Consider the following 14818-nt stretch of genomic DNA (forward strand, 5'->3'; position numbering starts at 1 on the left):
TAAAATTGACACCACCAATCCAATCAGATATTCTATTTGAATTACTTATCCCACTACTACCACCTTGCAATGTTTCTGAAAAAAGAAAAGCAAAAAAGAAAAAGAATCATTGTAACAACCAAATCCAATCAAATATCAAAGTAAATGGGGCGACATCCCCATTAGCATAAATGCATATCACTTATGCAAGATGGTGATCAATACAACTATTTTCAAATGGTCTAAACAATCTATTAGCTCATAACCATAAAAAGCTCATGACATAGCTCATGACTTGTGGAAGCTAAGGAAAGACTATATATTCAAATAAAGCAAATCAGAAATTTAGAAAAAAAAAATAACATTACCATGTTATATGGTCTCTTGGATGATTTCAAGCAGGATACCAACAAATGTTCCAAGAGATATTTTTCAAGTTTTCGAACCTAACCTTCTATTGAAATATCCTATTAGGCAGGATACCTATTTTTCTAGCGCGATGAGTTTCTACATCCGTTTGTTGTTCCATGATGCCTATCAATGTAAGGCTTTTTTAATTGAAATGTTAAGTCAAGGAAAAGTTGAATAGCTTTAGATAAACAAAGAGTAAAACAACCAGTTTTATCAAAATCACTAAATAAATTTGATCACTATTCATTTCTCTTCAAAAAATCAACAAAGAGATAAACAAAAATGAAAAGATGTAGACCAACGGATAGAAAAGGAGAAGAAACAGTTACTCTATTACAAAAATCACCATCCCTTGGAATCAAAGAAAGTGATAGTAAGCAAGATTTAATACCAATGGGTTGGATTGATTCAAATAAACTATGTCACATGTACAATTACAAGAAGGTGCAAAAAACATTCTTCCATTCAAGATCATCAAATAGTGAATCCAATAACCATCAAACATACAAAAACATTATTCAAGCTTCTGACATGTAAGTAAAAATATGATATAGAATGATAGACTCGATAATAATATTAGCAATATCTAGAATATGATGGTATCTACTACTTAACAATTAGATTCAAACAGAAGAAAAACCTCATTGACTGTGTAAACAATTGATTAAAACAAAGGAAATAAATAGTAAATTTTCTAGAAGAGTCGTTGATCTAATCCTATTCTCTTGTCTCCTTTTCGCCTTCTTACAATGGCCATATAAACATAAAGAACCAAAGTTTAAATGAATTTGGGCTTTTATGCGAGCACAAACAAAAGGCAGTAAAATATTACCACTCGCAAACCCCCACCCAACACTTGTTTCCACATAGAGGGAGAGGTTCCTGTACTCAACCCACTTCTCTTTGTTTCTTGGGCCAACTTAGTTTGAAGAATTGCACTTTAAGCAATATATATTTTTGTTCACCCAGATAGATACAACATTTTTAGTTCTACTTTATGGAGCAGCTAATTAACCTTTGATGACAAAACTTAATTACATATCAATCAAAAGCTTGAGTTCAATTAAGTACGCGTCTTAGTGCTACTTTCTGCATAGGCATTATAGCCGGTTTACTTGCTAATCATTCCACATGGAGCCATTTTAAGGACTCACGGACTCATTTAATGCTACTTGAGCAGTCCATACAATTAGCAGCTGGCAAGCTCTACTTCAAATGTTATTTTCATCAAACGCGAAAAGTTGAATCTCCTCAAGAATTAACAATGTGACCAAACTTACATTACAATGACTTTGGTCTTTCCCTTATAGAGTATATAATGTGATGTACTTACATGCTTGAGGTAAATTGCATCAATTTTGCTAATAGGTCAGGTAGTATGTAGATAAAAATTAGTAGTGAAGTTCGCATTCTTCGATGGTTGTTTAACAAAGTCAATGGAAACGAAGCTACGGGATGCAATTGCCTCATGAGGTTGAGAGGATTTTTTTTTTACTAAAGATGCTAATTAAAGAGGTAGTCCCTGTAATATATATTACTAATGGGAAAATGCAATTCAAAGTTCAAGCCCTTTTTAAAATTCATGATTGACTACTCTAGGAATAAACTCACCAATACCACCATAACATGTCAATCCTGAGTTTGAGTAGGTCCACACCTAAGAAAAGTTTCTTGTCTGCTTCATGCCCACAAAGGTGAAATTCAGTAGTGCAAACTAAACTCTTTTTTCAGTTACATACAGACAAAAAGAACTACTTATAAGAAAAAACAAAAATAAAATGAATGAGTCAAACTGGTTACCTTTGATTTGCCTGGGTGTGTAGTATCTTGGGACGTACTTATTTTTCTAATAGCTTTCAAAGGATCTCTATTTAAGAATTACTAATTTGGTTGCATAACATTAATATGATTCATATAGTATATGATCTTACTCTATCTAGCTTGAAAGGGCAGTGAAGACATCCATTGTGCAACATGGGATTCCAAATAATTTGCTTGAAGTAATTTGTCAATTCTCTTCAAATTATGATGGTGGGTAAAAATAGTATTAAATAAATCACACTATTAACTAACCTTAGTTTGAAGTTAGCAAAGTTGCATAACGATTCATGCCATACCGCAATGGAAATGTTACTCTGGTTTCGTTTCTGCATTCAAACAACAAAAAGAAAGAAAAATATTCAATGATTTGAATAACAAAGGTCCACTGAATAAGATGTATATACACTAATATCAGATAACACTAATATCAAATAAACTAATATCCCGAAGTACACTTCTTTTGCTATGCATTAAATTTGATAGCACTCAATATTATGCATTAAGATCAAGGTTGCTTTGTTATTTGCTCATAGATTCATAAAACAGTTGGGATTCAAAATAGTAGTTTGTTATTTGCTCATAGATTATAAGCAACTAAACTTAACTTTATGCATTAAGATTGTCAAACCTAAGTGCATTGTTTGGATTTCTAAATTGCAAAATAAATTTGGATAGCAGGAGCTTTACTTTTCCACGAAGACGACAAAATACACATGATTAAAAGGGAAATAATTCGGCATGGCAAAATTCACATGTGTGCATGTCTGTTATCTCGAACCATTGAAAGTTTGGCGTGTAGACAAAATCTCTTGCACAATTATGAGATGATTTACATTTAGTTGAAATCCTCCTTGTTCGATTGGATTGATAGGTCCCGTATAACTCCCATCTCCTTGGCCTAGTGACATAATTTGCAATATTTGTTTTGTAATATAGTAAGCATATTATAAGCAGAAGACAAATATATATCCACGTCAAATAACGTGAAATAGGGATCATACCTCCTTCAACGTCATTCATATAGCCAATGTTAGTATCGCATGGAATACAATTGTCATACCCATCAATGCCATTCCTGAGAGGCACACCTGTAGCTGCTATGTTGTTGGAGTTTCCTGAAAGGAAAATATTATATATTAAATTTCAATGCACAACACAACGATCAGAAAAATATGTCAAAGTAGATTACCAATGCTAATGTTGAGGTTTTTTCATCCTAAATTCAGAGCAACATGTAAAGATCCCTCAATAAGTTTGTCCACTTCCGATTGCACGTGATTTTGAATTATGCTATATATATATTTGATATGTAGATGGAGCGGGATATATGATTCAATGTTAATATGCCACTATACAAACAAAAAACTGTACCATAGTCGTAATCATACCTAAATGAACACCATGCCTGGGAGACTCACTGCCAACATCAGCAATCTCTAATGTACCTCTACGGCGATGATAATACCTTCATTGTCGTGCTCTCTCTCTCTCTCTCTCTCTCTCTCTCTCTCTCTCTCTCTCTCTCTCTCTCGTAATCTCTGTTCCTTGGTCATTTCTCGTCGACATTGTCTATCTCGAAGGTGACGACGCTAGCTCTCGCTCAATTGCCATCTTTGATGATACATACGTGCCTTCTCAGTTCTACACAAATTATTAGGCTGGCTATGAAGATCACTTGGCCTTAGAATGGTAGACATATTCTTAGACTCTTAGTGATCTTGTTAACAACTGACATTTAAAGTAGACAGAATCATATAACAACACACAACCACTTAATAAGTTCATGATATTCGTCTATCTCAAAAGTACTTAACATAGGACAAATTATAAATTCAATACCCAAAAAGATGGGTACTTACAAAAGAATTGACTGTTCACAAATTACGAATTCAATACCCACAAGGCGGGGTTGGGGGTTGTTTCCAATTCGTTGATTGTGAAGATCGAAAGATTTTCTCTTTGTTCGGTTTCCATAATTAAGAGTGGTAATTAATATCTAATCCAACCGGCTGGGGAGAAGTAGCGAAAGTGAGAACCAAGGGTTTGCACTACGAAGGGTTTTCACACTTAAGACCTTTAATTAATTCTAATCCACATGGCGGAATGGTGGCCCTCGATTTATACCCCTTGAAATTGAATCCCATACGCGATTCAGGAAACCGAGCTGTTTTGTTAAGTAGATATGTTAAGGTACTGTCCATCTTGGCAACGCATGTATGATTGAATTCGACCATTACACGTGGTTTTGCAGTAGGCAATTCTTCAAAGGGTTTCTCAAAGTCGTACCGATTCAATGCTTATTATGCTACATTTTTTTTTTTGCTTGAATGTTAGTGCTACATTTGTTTTGAATGACACATTCTGAAGGCATGAAAATGTAATGTTTGTGATATATACAACTGTCTATGAGCTGTAAGACTTATAAATTTGTCTTGTTCTTTTCCAAAATGTTTTCCTCACTAAATTACCGATACTATTCATCCCATAAATGGTTTGTTTCAAACAAAATTGTATGATATGTTGGAGGAAACTGAAGTATATATCAAAAAACTAAAGAAACAAGCTGAAATGAGTCCCCTCATTTTTTGAAATTAAATTCTCTTTTTTTGTATTTTGTGTAGAACATATAGAAAGTTTTATGCTTTTTTGGTAAATTCGACCATAGAAAGCTTTTATGTATAATAGAGAGAGATATATTTACAATTTGGATTTTTTTTTTAAGAAATATACTCATATGGTCTTAGTTTCATAACTTTATATAGTTTCTTTCCAACTTTCCAACTTTCCAACTAAAATTCATATTCATAATTTAACATGTCCTTGAACGATTATCTTGGAAAAACCTTGATAGCGGTTCAAATGAAAATGAGATAGTTTACCGTTAAAAGGGCTGTCACAACTTTTAGTATTGTCTAGTTAATGAAGAAGAAAGAGATTAAGAGAAGTGAAGATCTTGATTATTGTAGAAGTAAAGAATAAGGGAGATTAGACGAATTAGAATAATAAGTAAGAAGATGATGAAGATTTAGAGTGCAATATTGATGATGATAGGAAAGATTGATCAATCAAATAAATAAGATTCAATTCAATTGATAAATAATCATAATGGGTTGGTTTTACAAAATACTATAGAAACCATATTTATAGATATAATCGATTTCTTAGACTCGAAAGCAATGCAAAATAAAATTTACTTCTAATTCTAATTTGACTTGGCGAAATTAAGAAATAACTTAACTCCTAATAATATTCATCTATAACCAACTTAGCTATGTATCATATCATATTTTATATCGCTAGTAATCTTGTCTAATGAGAATGGTTATAATTATAAGGATCCGATTCCTCGGACTCAAGTTCTTTTACTCAAGTTTTACTCAATTTCTTGCCCGTGAGATTGAATCTATCTAATGGTTAGAATTAAAGACCAAAAACTATTATTTGATTTCTCTCACTATGCATGACATAACATATAGGACCCATTTCATTTTATTTGGCATTTTTTGATTTTCTTGACCTATTTTCTCCTCGAGTCTCTCTTACAATTTTATTTGTAGAAGTGCAATGAACAAAAATCCTTGACTACCTCATCTCCTCTTTCTATCCCATTGTTATTTCAAAATCTTAGGAAAAATAATTGTTGCAAACTTTTTTGAGTGTTTGTGAACAAAACTGTTATATTCATTAAATTCTTAGCAAAACTTGTCACCTTGAAGAAGAAAGAGATTAAGAGAAGTGAAGATCTTGATTATTGTAGAAGTAAAGAAGAAGGGAGATTAGACGAATTAGAATAATAAGTAAGAAGATGATGAAGATTTAGAGTGCAATATTGATGATGATAGGAAAGATTGATCAATCAAATAAATAAGATTCAATTCAATTGATAAATAATCATAATGGGTTGGTTTTACAAAATACTATAGAAGCCATATTTATAGATATGATCGATTTCTTAGACTCGAAAGCAATGCAAAATAAAATTTACTTCTAATTCTAATTTGACTTATTTAAATTAAGAAATAACTTAACTCCTAATAATATTCATCTATAACCAACTTAGCTATGTATCATATCATATTTTATATCACTAGTACTGTCTAATGAGAATGGTTATAATTATAAGGATCCGATTCCTCGGACTCAAGTTCTTTTTACTCAAGTTTTACTCAATTTCTTGCCCATGAGATTGAATCTATCTAATGGTTAGAATTAAAGACCAAAAACTATTATTTGATTTCTCTCACTATGCATGACATAATATAGGACCTATTTCATTTTATTTGGCATTTTTTGATTTTCTTCGACCTATTTTCTCCTGAGTCTCTCTTACAATTTTATTTGTAGAAGTGCAATGAACAAAAAATCTACCTGACTACCTCATCTCCTCTTTCTATCCCATTGTTATTTCAAAATCTTAGGAAAAATAATTGTTGCAAACTTTTTTGAGTGTTTGTGAACAAAATTGTTATATTCATTAAATTCTTAGCAAAACTTGTCACCTTGAAGTGGGATGAATTTGTCTAGCTAATTTAGATTTTAGACCACCATTAAAAAGACAATCTCAAATTATTAATTCATCATGCAAACACCATGATTAAATTCCCAACTTATATATGTACTGCTAGTGTAGTTATGTGGATTGTCGTTTGAATCGCGCTACGCAACTGCTAGTGATATTAGTGACGTTTTTGGGTAGAGTTTCGAACAAAAAAAAAACCGATACTACTGTAAGAATCATTCTCAATCACCACAAGTCCACAAGCAACCAATATATACGAATCAAATACAATTGTTTGAAAAACTCGATTGCCCTCCACCTTTTGTCTAAGCTTTTTAGTATTAATTATAATATTTATTTTTATTTGCTTTAATCTGCTCTAAGCCAATGTGAAAGTGGAGAAGAATAAGAGATTGGTTTAATGAATCCTCACATAATAATAGAAGTGAAGACGATGGAGGAGAAGGAAAAAAAGAGGGAGGGGGGGGGGGGAGAAGAAAAAAATGGGTCCTACATTACTACATGACATCCTCATTAAAGAAAGCAATAATGGTTTATTTGTCCCTAATTTAAACCATTAGATGGACTCAATCTCACGGATAAGAAATTGAGTAAAACTTGAGTAAAAAAAACCTGAGTCCCAAGAACCGGACCCTAATTATAATAACTCCACTTTCAATTGACTCCAAATGAAATTCACTAGAAAGTGGAATTACAAGATGAATTGAGAGCTAATTTTTAGCGAAGATAGTTTCCCATAACAAAGAATCTTGTCAAATAAAAACAACTCAACCGAATATGCTTAAGCTTGCAAAAGTTTATTTGAAACTAATTATATTTGAGACTTTGATATCTTGATAATATTCTCAACAACTTTAATTGACTTCTTAAACTGAGTTGATTTATTGTGATGATAATCTCTATTGTGAGAAGAACATCTCCACAAAAAATCAGTCTCTTATTCAATGTTCTTCATAGTTGAGTTTTTTTGTAGTTCGTATAAATAGAGTTCAATTCGATTGACAGTCGATATTTTTTTACCAAAAAAATAGTCTAAAGGACCAATTTCGAGCCAAAACAATTCTAGAGGACATCTTTTTTTTAGTAATTCACAAAGACAAATTCTAACATTAAGTAATCCACAATTTCAATTTTAGTAACCCTTAAGGACAAAATAAGTTGGCCTGACCTTTTTACTTTTTTTAAAATACCAGTTTTACCCCTCCATATTATTATAGATATAAAACATAGAAATTTTTATTTTTTGTTTTCAATACCAGTTTCACCCCTTTGTGTTATGTTTATAAAGTAGAAATTTTTAGTGATTGTTCATACCTAAATAGGTGAATATACTTCATACACTATGTTGATGTATGAACAATGATTATTCATACCCAAATAAGTGAACATACTTCATACACTATGTTGATGTATGATTTTTCGTACTTCAAAAGGCGTTCTTACTAATCATACATTATGTTGATGTATGAACAGTGATTGTGCATAGCTTATATTGAGGTATGAACAATGATTGTTTATAGTTCATTGTTCATAGAAATAGATATGAACAATCAATCAATATTCATACGAACATTGATTGTTTATAGCTCATGTTTAAGGTATGAACAGTGTTGATGTATGAGCATTGATTGTTCATATCTCAAATAGGTATGAGCAATGATTGTGCATACTTCAATAGGTGTACTTATCATATATTATGTTAAGGTATGAATAATTTATACCCGGTTGTTCATACATATTATATACACCGGGTCGTTTCGGTTGCGCCATGTCGTTTATTATTTAGCGTCAGGGGTATACTTAATCTTTCATCTATCTGAGTCGTTTTTATTTTCACGACAATAAATATATATACTATGTCTTTCATATACTAGGTCTTTGTAAGGTGATTAAAAACAAAGTAGTGTAGGGAGCCACTTTTTTCGTCCGTCCTTGAGAATCATTTAGCCCTGTTTTTTTATATATGTTTTGTTGATGTCTCTTACCTAGACCAAAGATCCACGGTGTACGGGTGTAGTCATGTGACATCGACTCCAAATTTCCAATTATAATTAATTTCCTAATTTCCAATTTTAATGATATTTTTGTAGTACGTATATAACAATATAAACCTATGAGGCTATGATGGTGTAGTATGTCAAGAGCTCGTTGAAAACCTAAAAGTTTATAAAGCCTTGTCATAGTTTATATTTCTTCATTAAAAAACCGATTTCATATTTGAGCAGCATTTTTTATTGAAAAATTGACAGGGCAACCAATTAGTTGTTGGAGGGCCTGCGGATCAGGTAACTTGCTAAACATTTCTAGCGTATGGTTGTAGGTTTCAAACTCAACTAAAGTTCTACCCTTTTTTGTTTCGTAAACTACCAAGTGCCATTACCTTATTCATCATCATATTGTACATTCTAATAATGTAATTAATCAAGTCGCCAAATTTAGGGACTGTATTTGAAACACAATGTCCCTTTTGTTGGGTGGAAAACATTTCCAGATCGATCCATCACGCCATCAAAAGAGTTTCAGGTCGCCAGCAGATGGCGGATTGAAGTGGTACACCAATCACTTCTAGTAGACATTAGTTTCCATACATTCGAACTCAGAGTTAGTGAGGAATAATTGGCGTAGGTGTGAAGTATAATGGACACTTCAATTATTTTTCGAAGAACAAAAAGCACGTTACTCCGAATACTCCCTGTCCCTGACAATAAGCAATGCTAATTGTTAATTTGGTGCAAAACAAGGTTAAATTAGGAATATCATTTGAAAGCTCTAGAAACAAAAAACGTAACATCCAACAAAAGTAAAAATGAGACACAAACTTGCTGATGAAACAAGCTTCTCCTGAACAACAAAAGGACACATGTAGCTCCCAAATAGGATTCCTCCTATTTACACATCTTACATTCTTTATAATCCCAAAGTTTCTCTAACCACTACAGCCAAAACCCACCAAGATATGATAATATCTATAGTTTATAACATTAAACTTATAGCCTAGAAATCAAATTTAAGAAAGGGAGCTGAGCCTCTTTCATTCATATATATCTCCTCTAGGTACTTGGTTTAACATTCTTGGTAATGCATTTGGAGGAAATGGTTTTCAAGATGATGAACGCTACTCCTTCAAAAGCTCTTGTTTTAAGGATTAACTTGGTTTTCTTTGCTTTCTTCTTAGTAATTTATGCATTCCTACTTATTAAACCATCATATTCTTCCGCATATTTCAACAATCCGACAGCGCTTGTTAGGTGTTCATTGAGGGAGTGCCACCACAAGAAGGTAAGGTGAGTAGATACTTGAGTTCAATTTGTTGTCACAAGCCATATGATCATTCTTGTTTGGAAAGAAAAATAACTATGTAGAGCACATTTGGTTTTGTAGGTCGACAATGAAGTTAAGATGAAGGCGATCTTAGCAGAGGAGACTGAATTGCAACAAAAAAAGAAAAATTGTGAAAAGAGAGAGGCCAAAATTTTTAAAATGAACTGGGCAAGAGATTGAGAATTGGAGCAGTGAACATGGACAATGAGGATTTGAGCGAGTGGAATTGCATAGGAGAAACTAGGCCAGTTCGATTCCAACGGGTGTCTAAAATCTTTGAATGGAGTGATTTGTTTCCTGAATGGATCGACGAGGAGGAAGAGAGTGACATACCAGTATGTCCTGAAGTACCTATGCCAGATATTACAAGTTATGGTGAAATGGACTTGGTGGTGGCTAAACTGCCATGTCGATATCCAGAGGAGGGATGGGCGAGGGAAGTATTCCGTCTACAAGTTCATCTCATATCAGCCAACTTGTTGGCGAGGAAAGGAAAAAAGAGACGGGAGAGGGAGAACAAAAATAATTTTCTTGAGCACTTGTAGGCCAATGTTGGAGCTATTTCGATGCGATGATTTAGTTGAGAGAGATGGGGATTGGTGGTGGTATGAACCAGAAATGAGGAGACTTGAACAGAAGGTTTCACTGCCTGTTGGATCTTGTAAATTGTCTTTGCCTCTCTGGGGACAAGGTATGTACTTTCACAACATAATATCCTAGATAATTAGGCTACATGTTGCACGCATTAGGATTTAGGTGAAAAACAAAATCAGTCGATAATGCGTCAATTAGAAACTATAATGTATCATGAATAATGACTTCAAGTTTTCTATTTGTTAATTTTTCTAAAATGAATTATACCTAAAATTATAAGCAACAAGTGCCTATCACATCTGCATTTCCAAAGATTGGGCTGGATATCGATCAAACCAATGGTCTTTGGCAAGGGAAGCAAGTAGACAGAGTAACAAAAATCTACCTACTTTGCTTTGTTATTACCACCAAGGATCTTAGTTTCATGCACCACTGAATTGAATGTACTTAATATAATAACTTACAATAATTAACAAGAGGCATACACTAGATTTTGGCTCTTACTTAATTTACTCTTGACAAAATGTTACAGGAAATGACGAGGTATACGATCTTTCTAAGATCAAAAAGCAAACTCAAACTGTGAAAAGAGAGGCATATGCTACTGTTCTGCATTCCTCTGAATCCTATGTTTGTGGTGCTATAGCTCTTGCTCAAAGTATTATCCAAACTGGTACAAAACGCGACCTTGTAATGCTAATAGACAACTCCATTTCTCAATCTAAATGTGACGCACTCGCCGCCTCTGGATGGAAAATCCGTGTAATCAAGAGAATTCGCAATCCCAAAGCTGAGAAAAACTCCTACAATGAGTACAACTACAGCAAATTTCGGCTCTGGCAACTCACAGATTATGACAAGATCATTTTTATTGATGCGGATATTGTTGTGCTAAGGAACCTAGACCTCCTATTCCATTTCCCTCAAATGTCAGCCACAGGAAATGATGGTTCCATATTCAATTCTGGGATCATGACAATTGAACCATCAAATTGTACATTCAAAATTCTGATGGAAGGGCGAAAAGAGATTGTATCATACAATGGTGGTGACCAAGGATTTCTTAATGAAGTATTTGTATGGTGGCATCGTTTTCCCCGAAGAGTAAACTACTTGAAGAATTTTTGGGCAAATACCACGCTAGAGGCAAGCGTTAAGAACCAACTCTTTGGCTCAGATCCTCCAAAGCTATATTCAATACATTTTCTTGGACTAAAACCATGGCATTGTTATAGAGACTATGACTGCAATTGGGACATTGCAGAACAACATGTATATGCGAGCGACATAGCACATCGAAGGTGGTGGGCATTGCATGATAGCATGGACAAGAGTCTGCAGCAGTTTTGTGGCCTCACACAACAAAGAAAAATTGAACTGGATTGGGATAGAATGAAGGCTAAAGAAATGAGGTTGCAAGATTGGCATTGGAGGGTCAACATTTCGGATCCAAGACGGCACATTTAATTTAATTCGACACTTTTTTTTTTTTTTTTTTTTTTTTTTTTTTTTCATAGGATACCTTTCTGATTACATGAGTATTGATTTTGGTGTTGTTCTATTTACGTGTGAATATATATAGAATACAGAGTTCAAAATGGGGTAAATCTTGGGGGTTCTAGCTGTTGGGGTTTATACCAATACCAATCGATTTCCACACCACACAGATAATTTGTATTTGAACACAATTCAACTCCAGACAAATTCTAAATATCAATTACAACCTATACTAACATGCCCAACTCACTAAACAACTATTAACAACAAATAATAATGTAAAACAGAATTAAACGCATACCACAACACAAAGATATACCGTGGTTCAGCCAATGGTGCCTACTTCCACAAGAGTTGATTCTTTATAAAGTGAGAAGGAAGATTACAATCTCTCCTTTCAGTCTCTCACATTACTAGATCACTCTTATCTCTTTACAGGGTTGTCTCTCTGTAAATGTTATCTCTCAATCTTGATAGCTTTCAAGATTAGGTTTTCTCTGACTTTTGTGCTGCCTCTTGTGTGTTTGGTTTTGCCAAAAACCCAAACATATAAGCCAAAACTCGCTGGTTCGAAAAATAGAATCCCCGCCAAAATAGGCATGGCGCGGATCGCTACCATGTATAGCGGGTAAGCTAAGTCGAAGCAGGGTTCGCTTCGTCGTCAGCGATTCATCAAGGAACGCAGCGGCTCGCGGTTCGAAAGCAAGACCAATCTGAGCGCAAGACCAATCCGAGCAAGTCGCGCTCAGATTTCTCCAAGTAGAAATCAACTCATTTTCTCTCCTCATGTGAGGGATAACGCCAACAATCTACCCTTCCCGAACAGTGAGGGGGGCTTCCTCCATGCAATTTCCAAATCAACAGGAGGAGTGTGTTGCCATTCCGGCAATAGCACAACAAACATCAAACTTACATTTCGCTAAGACTTTAGTCATCATATTCGACCCGTTTTTGTTGGTATGAATCTTCTCGATACACAAATGCTTGTCTTCGAGTACTTCTCTAATCCAATGATAACGCACGTGTATGTGCTTGGATTTAGAATGAAAACTTCGGATTCTTGCTCAAATGGATGGCACTGATCACATAGAACTATAAACTGTTTTACGCTTTAATTCTAGTTAGGTCGAAGAACCTCTTTATCCATAGCAACTCTTTGCAACACTTAGTGGCAAACAATATACGGCTTACGTAGTAGAGGGCAACACACTTTTGCAACTTTAATTGCCAAGCTCCCCCCGCAAAAGTAACCCAGATAACCGGAGGCGGACTTCATCGAGTCAACATCACCTGCCATGTCTGTATCAGTGTAGCCTTCAAGTAAGGGCTTACTTCCACCAAAGTACAAACACGATTTGGAAGTGCCCTTGAGATATCTCAATATCCACTTAACACCTTCCCAATGATCATTCTCCGGATTTGATAGAAATCGGCTTACAACGCCCACGGCGAAAGCTATATCTGGTCTTGTACACACCATTGTGTACATCAAGCTGCCCACTGCAGATGCATAAGGAATCTTTTCCATCTGACTCTACTCATGCTCACCCTTTGGACACATCTCTTTGGTCATGCGGAACTGGCCACCAAGTGGACAACTGACTGGCTTCGCTTGATCCATGTTGAATCTCTTCAACACCTTCTCAATATAGCTTTCTTGAGAAAGCCACAACTTTCCACTCTTTCTGTCACGAGTGATCCGTATCCCAAGTATCTGCTTTGTTTGACCCAAATCCTTCATCTCAAAGGACTTACTCAAGTCTTTCTTCAGCTTGGATATCTTGTTGATGTTTGGGCCAACTATCAACATATCATCCACATACAGCAATAACACTATGAAATCCCCATCTGGAAATTTCTAAACAAACACATAATGATCGGAAGCAAACTTCTTGTATTCTTGTTTTGGCCATAAAGGAATCAAACTTTATGTACCAATTGTCTCCACTTGTTTCAACCCATACAAGCTCTTTATCGGCTTGCATACTAGGTGCTCCTTGCCTTTGACCTCAAACCCCTCTGGCTGGTCTATATAGACATCTTCTTCAAGGTCTCCATGAAGAAAAGTTGTCTTAACATCTAGCTACTCAACCTCTAGGTTCATACTTCTCAATATAGCTTTCTTGAGAAGTATGAACCCCTCTGGTGTTGAGTAGCTTTCTCAATATAGCTACTCAACACCTTCTCAATATAGCTTTCTTGAGAAAGCCACAACTTTCCACTCTTTCTGTCACGAGTGATCCGTATCCCAAGTATCTGCTTTGTTTGACCCAAATCCTTCATCTCAAAGGACTTACTCAAGTCTTTCTTCAGATTAGATATCTTGTTGATGTTTGGGCCAACTATCAACATATCATCTACATACAACAAGAGCACTATGAAATCCCCATATGGAAATTTATGAACAAATACACAATAATTAGAAGCGGACTTCAAGTAGTCATGCTTCACCATAAAGGAATCAAACTTTATGTACCACTGTCTCGGTGTCTGCTTCAACCCATACAAACTATTTACAAGCTTACATACTAGGTACTCCTTGCCTTTAACCTCAAACCCCTCTGGCTGGTCCATGTAGACATCTTCTTCATGGTCTCTATGAAGAAATGTTGTCTTGACATCTAGTTGCTCAACCTCTAGGTTCATACTTGCGGTCATACCCAATACCATCCGGAT

General features: G+C 34.8%; 1 protein-coding gene across 1 annotated transcript; it reads left to right on the forward strand.

Annotated features, from left to right (window-relative positions):
• The first annotated feature begins 9635 nt into the window (after positions 1-9635).
• On the forward strand, positions 9636-12146 carry PGSIP3 (plant glycogenin-like starch initiation protein 3). The gene is given in 6 exon segments (XM_086594870.1): positions 9636-10009; positions 10112-10155; positions 10157-10207; positions 10209-10551; positions 10553-10742; positions 11178-12146. Coding segments are annotated over 6 exon segments (1764 nt in total). The 5' UTR covers positions 9636-9808; the 3' UTR covers positions 12113-12146.
• Positions 12147-14818: the final 2672 nt, after the last annotated feature.

This window comes from Coptis chinensis, chromosome 2 (assembly GCF_015680905.1).
Source record: "Coptis chinensis isolate HL-2020 chromosome 2, ASM1568090v1, whole genome shotgun sequence".
Taxonomy (NCBI): domain Eukaryota; kingdom Viridiplantae; phylum Streptophyta; class Magnoliopsida; order Ranunculales; family Ranunculaceae; genus Coptis; species Coptis chinensis.